Below are 23,964 nucleotides of genomic sequence, written 5' to 3' on the forward strand. Positions count from 1 at the left end.
ACACAAGATAAATTTGTCTAACGAAATGAAATAATTGTGAGGAAAATATTTAGAAAAATCCTATATGAAAAATAAAATCTAAACTATCTGAATTTTGCAGAACTTTCTCGAACAATTTTGGCGCGATAAATCGTCGGCCTCCATCAACAATTGGATGAATGAACTTGAATAGACACAACTTTGACACAAGCGTTAATCAAGTTTAATTTACAGTTTTTGGAAGGAAGTTAACTCGCCATCGCCGGATCTTGTTTTGTTTTTGTGTTTGGAACTTATTGTGAGCATGCAGTCGTTCATCAAGCCTCGGTTGCTTCACAATCATGTGAGATTAAAAAAAAAAAAAAACAACTATCATGTGAGATTGATAAGCGACGATGCCGCCGCCGAGCTCGCTCGTGCTTGACGATGAATGAAGACTTTTTGGCCACACAGGAAGTCTATAAAAGGACTGCGGCCGACGCCCCAAACCCTAATGAGCACATGTGGGATGCGGGATGAGGAGATGGAAGGAGGCGGGGTCATGGGTGGACCAATCATGGGAAACCTTCGCCTTGTCGTCTGCTAGCTTTAAAATGTGTTGCAGGCGCCATATATAATAATATATAATAATAGACGTTATTATAACATTAGGAAAAAAGATGTAAAAAAATAAAGTATTTGAAAAGACAGAAATACTCTGACAAAAAAAATATTCTTACAAATAAGAAAAATAATTTTCACGTGGGAAACAACGTAAAAAAAAATCTAACAGAAGAGTGTTAGGAAAATTATTCAAAATGATCAGAAAAACAAAAAAATATATATGTTAGGAAAAAAGTGAATAATAGAAGACAAAATAAAAAAAAACAGGAGTACAGTAACATAATATTGAAGGAAATACTCAGATAATGCATCAATATTAACAAAATGGAAAATAACATTTGAGACGTACATAAAATGTAGAAAAAATATTTCTAAACAAAATGTATTAGGAAAAACAGCAAATGTAAAAATATGAAACATTTTTAAAATGTTGATAAAATATATTTAAAAAAAAATTTGAGGTGATGAAAAATATTTCTAAACAAAATGTATTAGGAAAAATAGAAAATGTAAACCTTGTGAAACGTTCTTAAAATGTTGATAAAATATTAAAAAAATTAAAATTATGAGGTGATGAAAAATATTTCTAAACAAAATGTATTAGGAAAAATAGAAAATGTAAACATTGTGAAACATTTTTAAAATGATAAAATATTTTTAAAAATTACAATTTTGACGTGATTGAAAAATATTTCTAAACAAATATATTAGGAAAAATGAAAAATGTAAACATTGTGAAATGTTTTTAAAATGTTGTTAAAATATTTAAAAACAATACAAATTTTGAGCTGATGAAAAATATTTCTAAACAAAATATATTGGGAAAAATGGAAAATGTAAACATATTATGAAACGTTCTTCATGTTGATATACAGTATTAAAAAAAATAATATTGAGATGATGAAAAATATTTCAAATGAATGAATGTGATGTTGACTGTCATCCTAAGCCGTGAAAACAACGCAGATGAATCAGATGCACGTGTCGCCTTTAGTGGCAGTTTTTTTTGTAGCTTTGAATGAAGACCTCTGCTCATTTACACGCAAACACACACACACACACACACACTGAGGGAGGAGTGACTCCAGGAGGGGCGAGCAGTTGAAGAAGCCGGCGCAAGTTGGAGGCACTTCTTCAGAGCGACGCTCCAAAGCTGACCAGAAGGTACGAGCGACCTCTCGCCATCATATTTATACCATCCTCATATGTTTTTGTGTTGATTTCAGGTTATTGTGTCAATCATGGAAGCAGAGCGTTTAAGTGGCGGCGGCGGCGGGGTCAAACCCGAGCGGGGCAACAGCCGGCGCTACAGGACGGCGTTGATTGTGTGTGCGTGTCTCTGCGGGATCCTGCTGCTTGCGCTCATCGTGGGTGAGTCCACACACGCAATTCCAAGTGGACTTCGCAGACTAAATCCGGTGTTGGCTGCTGTAAAGCCTATTTGTGGTTGCTCTAAGGTTTCAAAAACGTCCACGTGCCACATGCACGATTCGGCCTCGCTCGCTCGGGGAGGCCTCTTGGGATGGCAAAAACATGCAAAAGGAGGGCTTGAGTGGAATTCTGCTGCTGGGGTGCGCTCAAGCGTTAAATTGGCAGTTCAGCGGGGGGAGTGGTTAGCATATCTGCCTCGCAGTTTGCTTGGGTGAGTCCGAGTTAGTGTCGACCAGGGTTGTTATACTTTTGGAATTTTTCATTTCAGTTTGTTTTGTAAATTGAGTGTTAGTTTTAATTAGTTTTCAGGGTGGTGCTGTTAGTTTTGATTAGTTATTTCATAAATGCTTCATATTTTGATGTGTATTACTTGTGCGCAATATTTAAAAATCACCATGGGAACAACGTCATCTTTTGGTGCTTTTCTATTGGCTGCTGCTCGATGATGTCACTTCTGTGCGACTTTCAAACGTCCTTTTTCCGGTTAATATCAACATAAATTTAAAATCATTTCCAAATGCTCATGCATTCAATTAAAGGGATACTTGACTCATTGAACACTTTTCAGCAGTAAAAAGTTCATATTTTGTCCAGAATGAATTTGATAACTCCATTATTTTTCCATATACCGTATTTTCCACACTATAAGGCGCACCTAAGAGCCTTCAATTTTTTCAAAAGCTGACCATGCGCCTTATAATCCAGTGCGCCATATATGGATCAATATTGAGCCGCAACAGGTCTCGCTGTCAAGACGCTATCGGTGACCCTGCACGATCGGTGACGCGCATGCGCAGAAGATCCCGCCATCTTGGATCAGTAGTAATACTAATACTTTACCTGAGAGAAAATAATAAAACAGCTGTTAATTCATTTTGGGAGTGAATGGAGTTGTCAGAAAGCTGGTTTGTAATCTATTAATAAAGTTTGACTGACCTATCTGTTTTGTTGACATTCCCTTTAGCGCAGCACCATCAAATGGATGCATAACGTAACCCAGCCTCTACTGTAGCCCCTTATATATGGAAAAAGTTTTGAAATATGTCATTCATTGAAGGTGCGCCTTATAATGCGGTGCGCCTTATAGTGCGGAAAGTACGGTTACAATGAATAGCTTTAAAAGTTATTTTTCTACTTGCTGTCGACTGATGATGACATCACCCGTGCTGATGAAGTAGGTAACGACCAATCATGACTCACCTGTTTTCTCGGTTTACTTTACTTTTTTTTTTACTTTTTAAAGCTATTCATTGTGCATGAAAAATAATGAAGTTACCACATTAATTATAAACAAAATATGAACTTTTGACTGCTGAAAATGGCTCAATGAGTTAAGTATCACTTTAATATAAATTTATTTATTTTTTTACTTCAAATCACATTTAAAATCTTCCCCAAAGGCTCATGCATTAAATTAATTACAAAAGACGAATACCAAGGATATTTTTGCTATGATTATCGTTAGTTTTAGTTTTGTAAACATCAAAAGTATTTATTTATTTTTTTTAAAAGCATTTTCACCTTTATTTTTTTTCCCTCTCTCACTTATCTCCCAAAATATGCTCCTTGGTGCTTGGAGAGTTAATAGAATTGATTTTCCACACTTTTAATTGGTTAAAAATAGTGTTGTTCCGATACCGTTTTTTGGCTACCGATACCGATACCCAGCTTTGCAGTATCGGCCGATACCGATACCATTCAATACTTTAGGGTTTTTTTCCTCAACATGAAAAAGCTGTCCTGCCATTGGTTCAGAGCATTAAAGGGCCAATAGGATATCTTAGATCGGCATGCAGTGAACATGTCACATACCAGTGAATGTTGTACACCAGCAAGACACAAGATTCTGGATCCAAAATCCTATATTAACATTGGAATGAATGGTATCGGCATGTAACTTGTGAGTAGTCACCGATACCACAGGTTTAATGCAGTATCGGCACCTCTGCCGATACCAGTATCGGTATCGGAACAACACTAGTTAAAAGGCATAAAAATACCAATTGATGTGGGGACGGACCAGGAATATGGATTCAGGAAAAGGACCATTTTTGGACGTGGACTTTCCGCCTGCCAGTGATGATATGGCATCATGTTAAACATGATGCCTTTTTGGGGAGGCCTCACATTTCTAATGATATACTATCAACATTCTTTTTTTTTATGCTGTTGTGGCTCACTTTTTTTTTTTTTTTTTTTTAAACATTTGCCACCGTGATGACATTGAAACAAGCAGATTGAGTAACATTCACATCATCGCAAACAATTTTGTTATATTTAGCAACTTTTGGCTGTCGATGTTCTGCTCAAGTGTGCGTGCGTGCATTCTTGCGGCGGCGCGGAAGTGTAATTACGCGATGCGGCGCAATCACGCGCCCGCACGCCCACGCACAAACCCTCTCGTCTCCCGCCATGCGTGTCGCCGCACGCAAGAATGCCAAGTGTTCCACTTCTTACTTGTTTTTATGCGTTGGCGCTTGGTGGACGACAACAGGCCGGGTCGAGGTTGGTCAGAGGTCAACGAGGTCAGTTGTCCACCTGAAATGCATCGGCGGCCTCTCAAGTCAAATCCAGTCCAGGCAGAGAGAACGTTTTGGGAAAGTTGCGCATTGCTGCTCCGAACCAACAGAGGGCAGCATAGTGCCAGTCAGCTCCAAAAACAACTGGATGACATTTTCCCACAATTTGTCATCTTTCAACATCCCAAAAAGAAGACAAAAATGGCGCATTGCGCGGTAGGCAAGGTTATTTTAGTTAGTACGTGTACTTCTTCCTACTCCTTGAACATGTAAATTATGGAATTTATTGTTGACAAATTTTCACATTTTCCTTTCTTCCTTTAAATTTTTGTATTTTATTTTAACTTTTTTTTGTTACACTTGTAATGTGTTTGTTTATATGTTCAAAAGTAATAAACCAATCCAAACCAACTAAAATCAACAAAAAAACTAAAACTAAAATTCAAAAAACAATTTCCTTAGCTTAGCGAAATAAAATAAAACTGAAAATGCTTTTTAAAAAACGAAAACTAACTGAAACTACATTTTATGTTAGCAAAAATGTCCTTTGTTTTAGTCTTTGGTAATGAATTGAATGCATGAGCCTTTGGGGATGATTTCAAATCTGATTTTAAGTACGGTAGATTCATTTTGATATTAACCGGCAGAATAAGAATGTTTGAAAGTTTGTCACACAAAAGTGACGTCATCTTGCAGCAGCCAATCGAAATGCACCAAAAGATGACATCGCTCCCATGTTGCTTATTTTAAATATTGTGCACAAGTAGTACACATTACATTTTACATTTAAAAAATAAAATAAAATAAAAATCTTTGAGGACATTAAATGACATTCTGAGATGTAATGGACCCACAAATCTTTATTGTATTACATGACCTGACCCCTATTTTTATTTTATTTTTGTTTCCATTTATTATTATTTATTATTTTTTTCTTTGTCTTGAGAATGTACAAATTTCTTTAAGTGTTCAAGTGATGTTCCTGTCTGTTTTTGTCATTATTATTATTATTATTATTATTTTCTTTTTCTTGAGAATGTACACGCTTCATAAATTTGGTCAAGGGATGTTCTTGTCTGTTTTTGTCATTATGCAGATACATTGTTTGTTTGCTTGCTAATAAAAAGTTTAAAAAAAATAATAAATGAAACTAATACTGAAACTAAATAAAATGAAGCATTTATTAAATAGCTAAAACTAACATAAACTAACAGAACCACCCTGAAAATGAATTAAAACAAACTGAATTAAAAAAAATAAAAAATAAAAAAATAAAAACGAAATCAAAACTAACTCAAATGAAAAATTACAAAACTATAATAACCCTGGCGGGAGCCTATGACGCTACAAGTCAGCACAAAGAGACTTTTTTATTTTTTTTATTTTTTTTTATATATTCCCCCCAAGAGGCCTTTCCTGCTCACAATCTAATCGCGTTGGCCAGGAAATGATAGAAAGTGTTGAGAAATGCAGGTCACAATATTAGGTACACCTGCATGCCCCCAACCATTTGTTGTTGTCTTCATCCTTAAAATTTTCATCCCTGTCAGTTTCCCAAAGAAGCAAGCAGCAGGAGTTTTGTTTGACTCCGGAATGCATCGAGGCAGGTGAGAACATTTTTTTTCCCCCTAAATTTTGAGCAGCCTCATTTTGTGCACGATAACAAAAAGTCAATCTGACTTTATTTCTCTGTAGCTGGCGCTCTTCTGAGTAAAATGGACAAATCGGTGGACCCTTGCGAGGACTTCTACACGTTCTCCTGCGGCGGTTGGCTGGAGAACAATCCCATTCCCGAAGACTCGTCCTCGTTCGGGATCTACCCGTGGCTTCGCCAGCAGGTGGACGTGCGACTCAAAGGTACTCGTTAGCTGACAAAATCACATTTGATGAGTCAGCGACATGAATGTTTTTGTTTTTGTTTTGTTTTTTTCCCCTCTCCTCCTTCTTCTTCTCCCCTCAGAGTTACTGGAAGCGCCCAGTGAAGCCGACGAGCTGGAGGCGGTGACCAAGGCCAAGATTCTCTACCGCTCCTGCATCAACGAGAGTGAGTTGCACTCTCAAAAGTGCAGACTTCAACAACAACTACAATTACAATTACCTTCTGATGCATGATTGTTTTTTTTTTTTCCATCAAAAGCATCTCTGTCAAGAGTTTTTCACTCTTACCCCTAGAAAAAATACTGGAATATTTGGCAAAACTAAATAATATTAGAAAATATAAAAAAAATATTAGAATTGAATTAAAAAATTACAAAAAAATATTTGATAAATATTACAGCAAAATTATTAGATGGAAAATGTTAGGTAAAGAAATTATATTAAACGTGAAACAGAAAACTATTAGAAAAATAAACCAACTATTAAAAAAAATGATTTTTAAAAATTATATAAAAATAAAAATATTAAATAAATTACAATGAAAGAAATGTTTTTTTTTTAAATACCAAAATGTGTAGTAAAATACAAGTAATGTTACAAAAAGTTCACAGCAGACAGACAGATAATATGAAAATGCTGCAAAAAAATTCAGATATTACGAAAAATACCTAAAAATATTAATGATGGGAAATATTAGGAAAATAAATTATATTAGACGTGAAACTTACAACTATTAGAAAAATAGCACATGTATTTCAAAAATTGATTTAAAAAAATTATATAAAATATTAGAAAAATTACGATGCAAGAATTATTTTTTTTTTTAAATACCTAAATGTGTAGTAAAATCTGAGTAATGTTACAAAATGTACACAGCAAACAGATAATATTGCAAAAAAAAAAGAGATATTATGAAAAATACCTAAAAATATTAATGATGGGGAATGTTAGGAAAAGAATTTATTGGACGTGAAACAGAAAACTATTAGAAAAATAGCCCAACTAGTTAAAAAAAAGATTAAAAAAAATTATGAAAATAAAAATATTAGAAAAATTACAATGCAAGAAATGTTTTTTAAAAAATAAAATGTGTAATAAAATATGAGCAATGTTATAAAAAGTAAACAGTACACAGACAGATAAAAAAAAAAAAAAATCAGATATCATGTAAAATACCTAAAAATATTAATTGCAATTGGAAAAAAAATACAGGATCTGTGCACATTTTAGGGGGAAAAAAATATTCACTAAAAATACACAAACATTTTAGAAAAATTACATGTCAGGAGAGAATAATACAAAATTATTTGACAAACTGAAATAATATTGTAAAAAAAATACACAAATGTTCGGAAGAGATACTAAAATAAGATGGAAATGATGACAGAAATATTTTCTCAAGTCCTTGTGGTGAATACTTAATGTGGAGGAGGGAGTCAGGGCTGTGATTAAGGTGCTTGTTGGTGTTGTCTTTATTGCTGTACATAACTTCACAATGAGGGAAAAAAAAATGGATTTAACCCATTTTTGTTCTCAAACAGCATTTTGGCCTTTGCCGTCCGTTTTCTCGCTCTTTGCAGGTTTGCTGGAGGAAGTGGACGCCCAGCCTGTGCTCAGGACGCTTCAGCTGCCCGATTTCCGCTGGCCCGTGCTGGGCGACGGCCTGGGCGCCGACTTCCGCTGGTCGGAGCAGGACTGGAACCTCCTGAGGACGCTGGCCCGCTTGAGGAACCAGCACAGCAAGAGCGTCCTCGTCCGGATTTTCGTCTCCCCCGATGACAAGAACTCCTCCAAATACGTCATCAAGGTGTGGACGCGCGCTTCATCGTTGTCATGTTTTGGCGTTATCCGTGTCATTGAGTGGGAAATTGTACAATCACAATTGTTACTACTGCAAGGTGCAACGAAATTGAATAGGAGTGTGATGATGTATCGATATCGTGATAAATCGTGATACTTTGTCTCCCGATAGATTATTGATACACTTATGCAAGTATTGCAATGTTAGTAGTTAATATACAGCCACTATAATGGCGCCATTGTTGACTTATTGAGCAATGACTTGGCGAGCCACTAGGGGGAGCGCCTCATAAGAGTGGCGGGGAATTGGACGCAAGTCTTCAAGCGAACAAGACTCATCAGCTTTGTTTTATTATTATTATTATTTATTTTGTTTTATTTTTATAATTTTTGTTGTTTTAGTATTTTTTATTTGCATTTATATATGTATTATAATATATATTTGTATTTGATGAGTATTGTTATATTATGAATTATTATTTTTATTTTATTATTATTATTATTATTATTATATGATTAGTGTTATTGTATATTATTGTGGATTTATTACCTGACCCTATATCGATAATCATGGTATCGTCATACCGTTAGATAATCGTTATCGTGAGCTAGGGATGTCACGATACCAGAAATTTAGTAGTCGATGCCGGTACCATTGAAATTCCACGATTCTCGATGTCATTTCGATACCACGGTAAAAATAGAAAATAAATAATAAATCCCATGTACTTCAACATACACTCTTTTATTAGAAGTGAACAAACAACGATACTGTGTGCTTAAACAGAACAATTGGCATGTGGCTTTAAAGCATTAAAATAAAATACTGTGTATTAAAGTATTAAACAATAGAGTAAACAATAAAATAAAATACTGTGGCGATAATAAGTTCCTGCTTTGTATGGTCGTTTTTTTATATTTAATATAGCCATATAATCTGCAATTTGTTCATCCAGGAATGGAAAAATTTATGTTTTAGTAGCTCTGATTATGACAGCAAACAAATGTATCTGTTAAGTATATATGTGTGCGTGCGTGCAAATAAGGATCCCAGAGCAGATAATCCGAGACAAATAACTAGACTTTAATTTAACAAAAGGCGCATGGAAAAAAGTTCCAAGGAAGCAACAACGTACAAAGTAGAAACTAATAAAACTATACAGCATGAGTACCAAACAACCGAGAGTGCGCAGGAGGACTAAACCGCCGCGAGCAAGATAACAAAAGGGGGAAAACTACTAGGCGTCTAAAAATAACTAAAAGAGCCGAAGAACAACCAAGGACGCGCGCGTGGACAAAACCGCTGCGGACAGGAGAATAAGTCATAAAACAAAACGTAGCAAGGCGAGGAACGAGTGGTCGAGTTGGCAGCAAGCAAGGGAGCAATGCGGAATAGCCCGATGTCTCCTGTCTGCCGACACCCGGCTTTTAAACCCCTGCTGATTACAAAGTGACAGTAGGTGCGCCGTGGTTGACTCCGCCCCTCTGTCACCATGGCAACTTCAAACAGAAAACAAACTCAACAAGAAAGCCTAAACATAACAGTATCTCTTTCAAATGTGTATTCATTTTCTAATATGAATGGGCTAACAGATAATTACACAAAATAAAAAGTTAATTGCATTCCCCCAAATTAAAGCAAGCATGCGAGGTATCTGAATGTGATGGATATGGGCTGTCAAGGTCAAACAAGCCACATATTGTTTTGCTTTTTTTTTTTTTTTTTTTTTTTTTGTAAACACGTGTTTATCATTATTATTATTTTTTTTAATCCAGCTGGATCAGGCCTCCTTGTGTCTGCCGTCGAGGGAGGACTACATCACCAACTCCTCCGCTGCACAGACGGTGACTTACTGGATACTAGAACAGTTCTAAAAGGGAGTGCATACTTTTGCAACTATATCTCTTTTCATTTTTTCTACAGTTGTACAGGTTATAGGTCACATTAACTCATTCACTCGCAGCCATTTTTACTGAAGCAATCCCTTTTTACTGGATTTGAACTGATTTTGCAAGGCCCACAGAATATTGTGTTCTATTGCTATAAAAACGGAACCTACCAAAAGAAAGATTAAAGTCTCTTCTTTTATCAAGAAAAAAAAAAAGAATATTAGTATTAGAATATAGCTAAGCTTCATCAATTAATTGAGCTTTTTTTTTTCAGCATGGCCTTGATTGATCTCTTATACTCTGCTGGCCGTTTTTTGTAATGACTACCATTGTTTCACTTGTTTTCTGCAGTTCAGAGACTGCATCAAAGCCTTCTTTCTGTATGCTCTAGCATTAAAAAAAAAAAAAATCTTTGGGACACATAACATTTAAAATAGAACGTATTTATACGTTTTTGGGAGAAAATGAGTGGAAAAAGTTGAGGTGTTATTATTATTATTATTATTATTTTTTATTGTCTTTTAAATCAAAACCGAGCATTTGAAGAGGGGTGTGTCGACTTTTTCTATCCACTATAATGTTATGGTGTATTTGTGTGCAGTACCGCGCGGCCTTGCTGAGCTTGATGGTGGACACGGCCGTCATGCTGGGCGCTCCCCAGAAAGCAGCTCGTGTCCAGATGGAGAAAGTGCTGGACTTTGAGACCAAACTGGCTCACGTAAAAAATACACCTTTTTTTTTAGAAGAAACGGTGTGAAACTGGGACCAAAGCACATGTAGACGTGTCCCCTTTTTTTGTTTTGTCTTGTTTCTTCCTCGCACCACAGATGGTGATTCCCTACGAGAACCGCACCAGCGAGAACATGTACAACCGATACACTCTGTCCCGGCTGCAGCGTCACATACCGCAGGTACGTTCACTCATTCAACTTGAGTGGCAAAAGTTCTGATAATTTATTTTTTTCCCCTGGAAATGATTTTTTTTTTTCATGTTGCTGATTGGCTTGCACTTGACAGCCTGTAAAATGTTTTGTCTTGCTATGATTTTGTGTTTTAGTTTTGTTTTGTATGTGCATCACTTCAGGCTTCTTTACACTTTTTTTTTTTTCTCTTTTTGGAAATTTCATCATTTTTCCGGTTATAGTTGTTCGGGTCTTTTTCCTGAATCTGTTTTTGTTTTTATAATCATTAGCCTGATTAAGCAGTTCATTTTTTTTTTCTTTTCGGAACAATCCTGCAATTGGCTGGTAACCAGTTGAGGGTGTACCCCGCCTACTGCCCAAAGCCAGCTGGGATAGGCTCCAGCACCCCCGCGACCCTTGTGAGGAGCAAGCGGTTAAGAAAATCGGGAGGATGGAAAACAATCTACAACAAATTCAACAAAAAAAAAAAGTCCAGTTTCCTTGATTGAAACTTTGCAGATAACTATTTGATTGAAGTTACTTGATTATTGAGAATCTACACAGAAAAACACATTTTTAGTGTTATTTTTTTTATTCAAACACAACTTATTCAAACACAATGTATAAACACTTTTTTTTTAAAAATACTTTGTCCTTCACTCCTAAAAACGTACATATTTACCCTTTTTTTTTTTTTTTAATGCAAGAGCATAAAAAGGCTTTGATGCAGCTTCTGAGATGAAGAGGTGGCTTAAAGCAATGGTACTTACTTCGCAAAATGTCCTGGAGGTGGTAGCAGAGTATAAGAGATCAGCCAGGGCCTTGTTGCAACAAGCTCATTATGCCCGTGTTTTTACCAGGAATGTGAATATTGATGAAACTTAGTTATATTCCAATGCTAATTGCAGCAGTACAAACAGATCTAAATATATTTTTTCCTGATGAAAAATAAGAGACTAATTGTTCTTTTGGCAGGTTCCATGTTTTTATGCCAATAGAAAACAATATTCTGTGGGCCTTGCAAAATCAGTCCAAATATATATATATATATATATATATATATATATATATATATATATATATATATATATATATATATATATATATATATATATATATATATATATATATGGCGGCACGGTAGTCGAGTGGTTAGCACGTCCGCTTCCCAGTTCTGAGGTCTCCGGTTCGAGTTCAGGCTCGGACCTTCCTGGGTGGAGTTTGCATGTTCTCCCCGTGCCTGCGTGGGTCTTCTCCGGGTACTCCGGTCTCCTCCCACATTCCAAAGACATGCATGGCAGGTTAATTGGGCGCTCCGAATTGTCCCTAGGTGTGCGTATGAGTGTGGATGGTTGTTCGTCTCTGTGTGCCCTGCGATTGGTTGGCAACCAGTCCAGGGTGTCCCCCGCCTACTGCCCAGAGCCAGCTGAGATAGGCGCCAGCAGCCCCCGCGACCCTTGTGAGGAATAAGTGGTCAAGAAAATGGATGGATGGATGGATATATATATATATATATATATATATATATATATATATATATATATATATATATATATATATATATTTTTTGCCTTAGTTTTTTCAATAAATAGCTCAAGCAAAATTGCGATCAAAATGACCAGTTTGCCATTTATGTTTTGAGAAACAAAATTTTTGTTGTATTTTGTCTTTACCATCCTGGCAGACCAGAAAAAAAAAAATCCTGGAAATGACTTTGACGTGTATAATCTCGCTCGATTATCTTGCTCGTGTCTTTCCAATATTCAAACGTGGATGCGATTTGAATGGCGCAGCTGGACTGGTTGTTCTTCGTCAAGTCCGTGGTGGAATCCGACAGCGACCCGTCTCGCGTTGTCACCTCCTCGGAAGCCGTCATCGTACGAGCGCCGCAGTACTTCCGGGACCTCGTCAAGCTCATTAATGCCACGGACCCCAGGTATGCGTGCACGCACGCATTTGAGTGACTATATATGAGCTTACATGAAGCCACGTAAATGAACGTCTGCCTTCATGCAGGACGGTGGCCAACTACGTCCAGTGGAGATTAGTTTTTTCCAAGCTGACCACCCTCAGCCGCCGATTCCTCTACAGATACCTCGACTATGCCAGGGTGAGTGCCGTTAACGCTGGGTGTGTGTGCGTGCATGTGAGTTTGTGCTCATTAATTCACCTGAAACCTAATTAAAAATCTCATATCCTTCACCGTAACCCAGTGCTTAGACTTAGACTTGACTTTATTGTCAAATAAAGTCTTGTCAAATAGGGGGGCGGGCCCCCCCAGGGGGGCGCGAGGCTCCATCAAGGGGGTTTGACCTCGGGGAACATGCATTTTTTTTTTTTTTTTTTTTTTTTTTTTTGACTGTCCTAGAATAAAGTGCAATTGCACCTCCACTACAATAGGGGGCGGTGGCGCTCTCATTATTGGCAGAGTGTGCGCAGGGAGCATTCGCTCGGTGGTGTAGGGGTTTTGGTTGCACAGAGCATGCGCGCTTTGCACACAGCAAAAAAAATAAATAAATCAGCACAAATTATTTTATATTTTTGTTTTGCAGGTTAAAGTTTTTTTTTTTTTTTTTTTTTTTTAATATTGTGCTCCTGAGGTAATGTTCGTGATCAGTTTGAATGCATTATTATTTATTGATTTTATGTAGTGCTGTCAAATGATTAAAATGTTTAATCTGATTAATCACACTTTTTAATTTTGATTAATCACGATTAATCAGCTAAATTACTTGCGTATTCGCGTAATATAAAATAAATACAAAATACCATAATATTTTGACATTAACGCATTTTATTATCTGAATGTCATTTGCAAACATTGATTAAATGCATGTACGCAATTGCATGCATGCTTGTATTGCATCATATCAATTGGGTGCAATTCAGCAATTATTAATTCATTTAACGCAAATTACTTTTGTTTTATCTAAAGTCCCGACGGGGTGTTTATTAAAGCGAAATTTACCACCGAGCACACCAACTGTGTTGGTAGCTGGATGTGCGGGCTATGTTAATACCCACGACTGAGACGAACGACTCTGTGGCAATGTGCTCGCGGCCATTTATTTTCACTCTTCACAGTTGCTTCCCCAGGTCACAAGAGGGCGCTCAAGGTTAGCGCATGAAATGAATCACTACCATAACACCAACTGGAGTCACCCCGCTCATTTTGGAAGAACAGGCGTAGGAAATGCCGTGCATTGACCTAATCACTGACCTGCGCAGCCTCCAATGTAACCATCCGCGGTTACGTTCAAGGCTCAAGTGCGGTCAAAAAAAATAGTGCGATTAATATGCGTTAATACGTGATTAATGGGACATTGTTCTGTGATTAATGAATCTATTAACGGTTTAACTTTGACAGCCCTAATTTTATGTAATTTTATTTTTCCGTATCATATGGTTTGATGTGGTCAGTCAAAAAGGATTTAATTTTATTTTTGAATTTCAGATGCACTTTAAATCTTTTCTGTTAGAGTTAATAAAGCTATTCGCTGGAGGCGGCGTTGATCAGTGGTATGTATGGTGGTCGTCTCCCAACTCAGAGGTTGTGGGTTCGATCCTAGGCCATTGTGACCACGTCGAAGTATCCTTGAGCAAGATACTGAACCCCCAATTGCTCCTGATGCTGCGTCATCAGTAGGTGAATGGGTAGTCAAAAATGTAAAGCGCTTTGAGGGCCTGAAAGGTGGAAAAGCGTGATATAAATGAAGTGCCATTTGCCATTATTCTTTTGTTGTAAGTTGGTCCATATTTCTTCCTTTTTTTATTCTCTTATACGTTAATATGGATACAGTGTTATGCAGAGGTGTGCTTGCAACAATTTTATAAACAAATGACAGTATTTATAGTCACGTGGGGGTGGTGGGGGCGCGAGATGTTTTCTTCTTACTAAGGGGGGCATGACAGAAAATAATTGAGAAGCACTGCCATAACCGGATACTTCAAAGTCTCGCCAGAGTCATGAAGTACAGAAGGTCAGGAGACCAGAGGAAAGATCAAAGGAAAGAAAGATGAAGCAAAGTGAAATCCAGCACCAACCTGACACCACCTGCAACCCACAGTTACAAACCAGAATGTTTCACCAACCCCGCAAACCTCTAAATTCCAACAGATGAGGGAGATCTCAAGAGACCAGAGAAAAACTAAAGAAAGGAAGGAAGGCACTGATTCAGCCAGCAGTGGGAGGAAAATGAAACTGCAAGCACAATAATAACGATGATGGTTCTGAGCGTACCTGGTTTTGCGTTGGGCAGGTAACCACGGGAACCACTTCCTTGACGCCGCGTTGGGACAAGTGCATCAACTACATCGAGAACTCGCTCACGTACGCCACGGGCCGCCTCTTTGTCGACAACTACTTTCAGGAGGACAAGAAACACATGGTGGGTGTTTGTGTTTTTTGGATATTAGTTGTTGATAGAAGCATCTTGCAAGGACGTAACCTTGTGACATGTGACATAACATGAGTGACGTGTCCTTGAAAGGATGTGACGGTTGCATCCTTGCGTGGACTTTTCTTCTACCATAAGACCATAAAAAGTCCCGTAAATCACCATAAAACATGCTGTTTCTATTTAGTGTCTCAAATGTTGTCCAATTTGGATACTGTAAATGACTCGGATTGGATGCCGAGCAAGGTTATTTTAGTTAACTAAAACTAACGAAAAAACTAAAATTAAAAAATTAATTTCGTTAATGTGATAAAATCAAAACGAAAAGGCTTTTTAAAAAATGGAAACCAACTGAAACCACATTTTATGTTGACAAAACTAACTATAATAAATAGCAAAAATGTTCTTCGTTTTAGTCTTTGGTAATTAATTTAATCCATGAGCCTTTGGGGATGATTTGAAATGTGATTTGAAGTCGATTTATTTTGATAGTAACTGCCGGAATAAGGACGTTTGAAAGTGTGTCACACGGAAGTGATGTCATCGAGCAGCAGCCAATAGAAAAACACCAAAAGATGACAACGCTGTTTTTTTTTTTAAATATTGCGCACAAATAATACACATTTAAAAAAAAAACTAAATTACTGAAACTAACTAAAACTAAGCATTTATTACATAACTAAAACTAATTTAAAAAAAACTAATAGAACCACCCTAAGAACTGACTACATTAAAAAAAAAAAACTTTGTTACTGAAATAAAATAAAAACGAAAATGCTTTAAAAAAAAAAAAAAAAACGAAAACGAACTGAAACTACATTTTTATATTGACAAAAACTAACTATAATTACTAAAATGAATTAAAGCAAAAATGTCCTTTGTTTTCATCTTTACGAATTAATTTAATCCATGAGCCTTTGGGGATGATTTTAAATGTGATTTTTAATAGATTTATTTTGATATTAGCCAGAAAAATGACTTTTGAAAGTGTGTCACACAGAAGTGACGTCATCTAGCAGCAGCCAATAGAAAAGCACCAAAAGATGACCTCACTCTTGTGGTGTTTTTTTTTTACACTTTAAAAAAACAACAAAAAAAACAAAACAAAACTAAAACATACTGAAACTAACTAAAACTAAACTAGAACAAAGCATTTATTAAAGAACTAAAACTAATAACCTAACTAAATTGAAAAACCTTCAGATGACGTCGCTCCCATGCTATTTTTGAAATATTGCGCACAAGTAATACACATTTTTAAAAACTAACGCTGAAACTAACTAAAATGAAGCATTTATTAAATAACTAAAACTAATAAAAACGGACAGAACCACCCTGGAAGCTAATTAAAACTAACTCAATTTAAGAAACAAAACTCAAAACGACATAAAAACTAACTAAGATGAAAAATTACCAAACTATAATAACCCTGATGGCGAGAAACGTTTCTTGGGAGGAGCAATATGGCGGCCTGAAAAGTCTTGGCCTGTCGGCTATCTAATATAATAGAGATCAGTGGCGAAAGCAGACCTTACCATGTGATCTCGTCAGATGGACGAGCTCATTGACGGCGTTCGCTGGGCGTTCGTGGACATGCTGCAGAAAGAGAACGACTGGATGGACGAGGCGACCAAGACGAGAGCCGTCGAAAAGGTGACGCTTGATGCCGAGGGAAAAAAAAAAAACGAAGAAAAGAAAGCTTCTCCCTCCAACTTTCCTTCCGTTTTCATTCGGTTGTCCGGCCCCGTCATCCCTTCAGGCGCACGCCGTCCTGGCCAAAGTGGGCTACCCCGAGTTCATTCGCAACGACAGCTACCTCAACGACGACTTGAAGGAGGTTGGCATGACGACGACCGATTGCGGGGAAAAAAACCCAAACGATTTGACGTCCGATCCTTGTTTTTGTTTTTTTTTTTGTCCCAGCTGGAGTTCAACGAGAGCGATTACTACGGCAACGTTCTGCAGACGCTCAAGTTCATCGCTCAGGCCGACGTGGCCTGGCTGCGCAAGAAAGTCCCGCGCACAGAGTGAGCGCCAGCTTCCGGAAATGGAACCAAAATGGCGTTCTCATGTGGTTTTATTTTATTTTATTTCTTTTTTTTTTTGCAGGTGGTTCACCAATCCAACCACGGTCAACGCCTTCTACAGCTCCTCCACCAACCAGATCCGTAAGATTGACTTCGTCGATTCTCCAACCAAACCGGAGACAAAAGCTAGCTTGAATGAAGGCTAACCTACTCTTGCGTCAGGACCCAAAACAAAGGAAAAAACTAAAATTCGAAAAACAATTTCGTTCACGAAATAAAACAAAATAAACGAAAAAAACAAAACGAAAACTAACTGAAACTGCATTTTATGTTTGCAAAATTAACTATACCTATAATGATAGCAAAAATGTCCTTTGTTTTTGTCTTTGGCAATTAAATTAATGCATGATTTTAAATGGGATTTATTTATTATTATTATTTATTTACATTTATTTTAATATTAACCGGAACAAGGACGCCTTTTTTTTTTTCTCCCAAAGTTTCCATCTTATTAATATCCACGGTATTGAATAAAAAAAAAAAATCAACAATTCCACAAAAAATAAATAAATAAATAAATATAATTAATTAATTAAGATAAAGAAAATACCCGAAGGCACAAAAAAAAAAAAAAAAACAATTTCGGTCAACTACTTCAAGGAATTAATATACAAATCAAATTCCACCAGAAATATATGAAAATTTGGAAATTCTATTGTATTTATTTATTTTTCTCATTTTATACAAATCAAATTTGCCAAATAGGAGAATAAGATTGATCCCGAAGGCTCGAGATTTGTTACCATGAATGAAATTTGTAATGACAGCTTTTGGGTCAACTGTAATGATATGACCAGTTTTTCTCACGTGCATACTTTTCAAAATTCCAACCAAATTTTGATGATACGGGGCAATTACAAAATAAAACCGGAACGAGGACGTTTGAAAGCGTCTCATCACACAGAAGTGACGTCATCTTGCAGCAGCCAATAGAAAAGCACCAAAAGATGATGCCGCTCCCTCCCATGCTGTTTTTTTAAATGTTGCGCACAAGTAATACACATTTTTTTTAAACTAAAAATGAATGAAAGAAGCGTGAAAATAACGTGAAACTGCTGTCAGAATGACGGAGGAGAACATTTCCTTGTCAGGGTTCCCTGCCGGCGAGCTGCAGAAACCTTTCTTCTGGGGGAAAGAATATCCCAGGTGAGATAAAATGGACCTCACGTTCGGTCATGGCCACTAGAGGTCATCAATGGACAAGCTCGACCGACCCCCGTCCATTGTCTGGCACTCTTGCAGGTCTTTGAGTTACGGCGCCATCGGCGTGATCGTCGGCCACGAGCTGACGCACGGCTTCGACAGCAACGGTGGACGGCAAATATTCACAATATGTCTTGTTTTTGTCGAGTTTTTTTTCTAAATGATCTTTTGCAAAATAGGACGCAAGTATGACAAGGAGGGCAACCTGGACCAGTGGTGGAGCAACTCGTCGGTGACGGCCTTCACCGACAAGACGCAGTGCATGGTGGAGCAGTACAACGACTACTACTGGGAGGAGGCGGGGTTAAATGTAAACCTCACCCACAAATGCCCTTTTTTGGTTTTTAGTTCTTCTCTGAAATTGGTAGAATTTATATACGACATGTAAGAAGTACAAACAGTGCCACAATCCTTCTATAATGCTCTAATTTGCCACCAGGGGCTCCCCAAATCAACCAGAGTAACCAGACTTAAGATTTTTTCAGTCACTTGGTCTTTTTAAAAAAAATTTTTTTTAAATTTTTTAATTTTTTTGCTTTACAACATGTAGCAGCTTGGCTATGATGTATTTGGGCCACATATAAATATTTTTTTAGAGGACGGGGCAGTATTCAGAGAAAAAAACTCGCAAATTTGCCACTTTCGAAAGTCGCAAATTTACGATTTTTTTTTCTCGCAAATTTGCCACTTTCAAAAATTTACAAAACAAATTTCTCGCAAATCTACCACTTTAACTCACAAATTTGCCACTTTTTAAAGTCGCACATTTATGTTGTTTTTTTTTTTTCTCTCGCCTATCTGCCACTTTAAACTCGCACATTTGCCATTTTTAAAAGTCGCATATTTGCCACTTTTGAAAGTTTCAAATTTACAAGTAGTGTTTTTCTCTTAAATTTACCACTTTTGAAAGTGGCAAAATTGACACTTTATAAACTCACAAATTTACACAAATTTTTTTTTTTTATTGTAATTTTGCCACTTTATAAAGTTGCAAATTTACAAAACATTTTCCCTCGCAATTTTGCCATTCGGAAATTGCAAATTTATGATTTTTTTTTTTTCTCCCAAATCTGCCACTTTAAAGTTTGCAAATTTGCCACTTTCAAAAGTGGTAAATTTACAAATTTTTTCTCGCAAATGTGCCACTTTCGAAAGCCCCAAATTTATGAGTTTCTTTTCTCGCAAATCTGCCACTTTAAACTCGCTTGACTTGAGTTGACTTTAGGAAGTCACAAATTTACGAGTTTTTTTTCTCGCAAATCTGCCTCTTTAAACTCGCAACTTTGCCACTTTAGAAAGTGGCAAATTTGCCACTTTCTAAAGACACAAATTTACCATTTTTTTTTTCTCGTAAATTTGTGACTTTTTTTTTTTTTCTCGGCATATTGCCCACCCTCTAAAACAAATATTTATACTTGGCCTTAATACGCCGTCGTAGTTTGGCAGATAATTAACAAGTGCTTTATTTTATTTTGTACCGCGATATAAAACCAAACCACACAAGTTTTCCTTTAGAATGTGCGCTAGTTTAATGCTACCAATTAGCTCATGCTAACATTGATAATCGCAGCATCGAGTTGTGGTTAGAGAGGCTAACAATTGCCATTGCTAGTTGCAACAGCTAACCATCAGAAACGGTGTTGTGACAGCTGTCGTGTGTGTGTTTCGCAGGTTCGCGGTAAGCGGACGCTAGCGGAGAACATCGCAGACAACGGTGGAATGAGACAAGCGTTCAGGGTACGATCCAGTGAGCGTAGTTGTGTCAGAGGTGAAACGGCTCCCATTGGTTGTTTTGTCCCTGGCAGGCGTACCGGCGCTGGGTGGACGAGAACCGAGGTGGCGCCGAGGAGCCGCTTCTGCCCGGCGTGGGACTGGACAACAACCAGCTCTTCTTCCTCAGCTACTCGCACGTAAGGACGACTGCTTCTGCACCGGGGGGCGCCGTTGCGGCAGCGGCCCTGACGTGCCCGCTCCCGTGTCGCCCGCAGGTCCGTTGTAACTCGTACAGACCCGAGGCCGCCCGGGACCAAGTGCAAAGCGGGGCGCACAGTCCTCCAAAGTACAGGTGAGGAATGCGGACTTTAGCCAGTCTTCTGCTTATTTGGCTGTATAGGTAGGCGGATCGATCCAAATATCGATATTATCAATACGAAATCAACATCGATACAATTTCAATATCGATATTGCCGATACCAAGTCAATAGCGATATCGGATCAATACTGGCACTAAAATATCAATCTAGTAGTTTCGTTTCAGTTTGGCTGTTTTTATGCACTGCTGAAGTTTGGTCAAACAGATAAACGGGCATGTCACGGTCATGTGTTTCCAGTGTGTACCATCATGTGACTTTATAGCTCATCTTTGTGGTAGATTGCATGAATACATCCAGGATTGTACTTGAAAAATATTTTTGTTGGTATGTTTTTTAATGTTTTATATCTGTTGTTGCATGATCATCTTTGAACATCTTTGTTTGTTTAGGTTGACAAAGAAGTGTTGAAGGCAGCATTTTTAGTCCATTTTTGTATTTGTAGTTTCTGAACAGTTTATGATAGTCATTTTTTTATATTTCTTTTCCTATGATCACTTTGTGCACTTTAAGAACGTTAAATTTTTTTTTCAGAATTGGAATATTTCTGGGGGGTTGCTCATGTATTTGGTATTTATTAATTAACTTTGTCCCAATTTTGTCCTTAAAAAAAAAACAAAAAAAAACTTAAAAGGTTGAAAGTTGATTGAGAAGAAGCAATTCAATGATACAGCTTCCTTCATTTTTTTTGTTTAAATTCTGTATGATTTTAAAAAAATTACGGTATCGGCGATACTGGCTCCATATTTACTTGGTATCAGATCAATACCAAAATTTGCAGTATTACACACCACTCTTCGGCTGTCGGTCCCACCTTTTGCACACGCGCAAAGAATTCACGTAACTTCAACTAAGGAATGTCATTCATATTTTTGTCAACATGAAGCTCCTCAACTCACACCAACATAGTTTTTTTTTTTTTTTTTTTTTTTTTTTTTTTTTTAATTACTCACCACTTTTAGTTTTCTGGATGTAAACAAGATGACAGTTAGCTGTGAGCTTCCACATTTTGCCATCAAACATGAATCTGATTTATTATTATATATTTCTTTTGCCCCCACTCTTTACAGGGTGATCGGCGCGATGAGCAATTTCCCCGAGTTCAGCAAGGTCTTCAGCTGCCCCAACTCGTCAGTGATGAACCGCGGCGCGCAGTCTTGCCGGGTGTGGTGACCTTTTGACCTCAGCCTGAGCGGCCCCGCCCCATCCATCAGGTAGCCGCCGCTTCTGCTGCTAGCCAAACTTTGAGCAGCAGAACCTTGGACAGATTTGAATTGATGATGATGATTATTCCTGTTGCTGCACCAAATGACAAGATATCGCTTTTTGGATTTTTTTTTTCTATGTGTATCATCATAGCGACAACAAGATGAGCAACTTATTTGATTTTTTTTTTTTTTAAATGTAGCCATCACGTTGGAAGCAATTTTTCTTGGTTTTTTTTACCCATCATTGTGGGTCAAAGGAATCATAATTGATCAACTGGATTTAAGAAGTATCTCACAATCAAAAGAAATGTGCATTCATGTTTAATAATCACTCTTTCTAACTCTTTTACCGCCACACGTTATACAAAAAACAAAAAACAAAGAAAACAACAACTGTGACAGTGCCAGCCGATTTTGAGCATTTTAACTCTAACTCTCTATTTTTCTACCTTATACATCTCATACACCTTGAGCCCATTGAAAATAGATACAATGCTTCCATGTGCTGGCCATAGTTCGCGGGTGTTTTTGACTCCACAAACCTATGACCAGGCAGCTCTCCATGAGACATTGCACTTCTCATTGATTTTAAAAAGAAAAACGTAGTTGACGTCAATTATTTTTTATGGCGGCGTACGTTGGGGTTTTACCAATCGTTAGTAAACGTTTTTGGCAGTAAAAGAGTTAAGTGATTACTAAAGTACACAAGTCTTATTCACAATAATGTTATAATTACTGTGATATTAAATTTCTATTACTTGTACTGTATTACACTTGAATATATTACACAAATCGTCGGGGGTTAAAATGAGAATTTTGCGTATTTATTCTCCATTTGAAATGCCAAAAATAAATGTCATTTTGTAACTTTTAATATGTCGTGCCGTTTTGTAAGCAGCTGAAGCTGCCGTCCAGGTGTTGCCATGGCAATCGGCTCCGCGGCCTTTCGTGGGGAAGAATTATTTCGTCAATATCCTCCTCAAGTCGTAGTTGCAACCAAATCTCCAATTTTGCCTAGCAACACACGACGTACGTTTGTTTCTCTTTGCGTTCATTTCAACCTTGGTTTGTTATTGTGTGTGAGGTTATTGATTGATATTGATTTATGTCATGGCAACTCATTGTGTTACCCGCCTTATCAGGGTCATCCTGAATGTGATTGCGTGCTGCTTGAGTGGCAGGCCGGCCGGCGGGCGGGCGCCATTAATGACCTCGTATCTGTGGTAACCCTGGCAGCGCTAATTCTGAGTGAGTCTAAATAAAATGTTCGTTGACACCTAATAATCTGAATGTGTGAAGTCGCATGGTTTGTCTGAAAGGCTAAGAGAAAAAAACAAACAAACAAGAAGGCGGAGTGAAAGGCGCTCGACTTGCCGCTCGACTTGCCGCTCATTAACTCATTCACTCCCAGCCATTTTCACAGAAGCAATCCCGTACGCTCCTGGTCGTTTTACTGGATTTTGACTGATTTTGCAAGGCCCACAGAATATTGTGTTCAATTGCTATAAGAGCATGGAACCTATCACAAGAAAGATTAAAGTCTCTTCTTTCATCAGGAAAAAAAAAAGTATTTTTCTATCTGTTTCCGTTTTTCAGCAATTAGCATTAGAAGAGAGCCAGATTTCATCAGTTTTCACAAATCTATTTAAAATTTAAAATTCTAAAATTATATTTAAAAGTAATTAAGTTTTTTTCTAGATGGCCCTGTTTGATCTCGTTTGCTCTGCTGCCACCTGCTGGCCGTTTGTGTTATAACTACCATTTCTGCAACCGTTTGCAGTTGAGAGGCTGCATCAAAGCCTTCTGTATGCTCTAGCATAAAAAAAAGAAAAACAAAAACAAAAAACGTATAAATACATCTTTGGGACACGTAAAACAAAAAAAAAACACGTTATTGGGAGCAAATGAGTTAAGGTGATTGATTTTTCAAGTCGTTAAAATGCAGTCGTTCCCCGCTGATGATGATGATGATGATGA

At 37.3% G+C, this 23,964-nt stretch overlaps 1 protein-coding gene and 1 long non-coding RNA gene across 2 annotated transcripts; one reads left to right on the forward strand and one right to left on the reverse strand.

The window, feature by feature from the left end:
- Positions 1–1,813: 1,813 nt before the first annotated feature.
- phex (phosphate regulating endopeptidase homolog, X-linked) lies at positions 1,814–22,861 on the forward strand. Its single transcript, XM_077509454.1, has 22 exons — positions 1,814–1,953; positions 6,083–6,139; positions 6,228–6,389; positions 6,493–6,576; positions 7,991–8,217; positions 9,987–10,055; positions 10,702–10,818; positions 10,928–11,011; positions 12,796–12,938; positions 13,019–13,112; positions 15,262–15,390; positions 16,951–17,052; positions 17,159–17,236; positions 17,323–17,426; positions 17,509–17,567; positions 18,578–18,632; positions 18,729–18,796; positions 18,869–18,999; positions 20,361–20,426; positions 20,495–20,599; positions 20,678–20,754; positions 21,850–22,861. Exons 1-22 carry the CDS (start codon positions 1,824–1,826, stop codon positions 21,950–21,952), a joined length of 2,244 nt encoding a protein of 747 aa, XP_077365580.1. The 5' UTR covers positions 1,814–1,823; the 3' UTR covers positions 21,953–22,861.
- LOC144009638 (uncharacterized) lies at positions 14,170–17,409 on the reverse strand. Its single transcript, XR_013281000.1, has 3 exons — positions 16,935–17,409; positions 15,243–15,362; positions 14,170–15,150 (listed from the first exon to the last, which is right to left on the reverse strand). It is a non-coding gene; the product is annotated as an uncharacterized LOC144009638 (long non-coding RNA).
- Positions 22,862–23,964: the final 1,103 nt, after the last annotated feature.

Source organism: Festucalex cinctus, chromosome 20 (assembly GCF_051991245.1).
Source record: "Festucalex cinctus isolate MCC-2025b chromosome 20, RoL_Fcin_1.0, whole genome shotgun sequence".
Taxonomy (NCBI): Eukaryota; Metazoa; Chordata; class Actinopteri; order Syngnathiformes; family Syngnathidae; genus Festucalex; species Festucalex cinctus.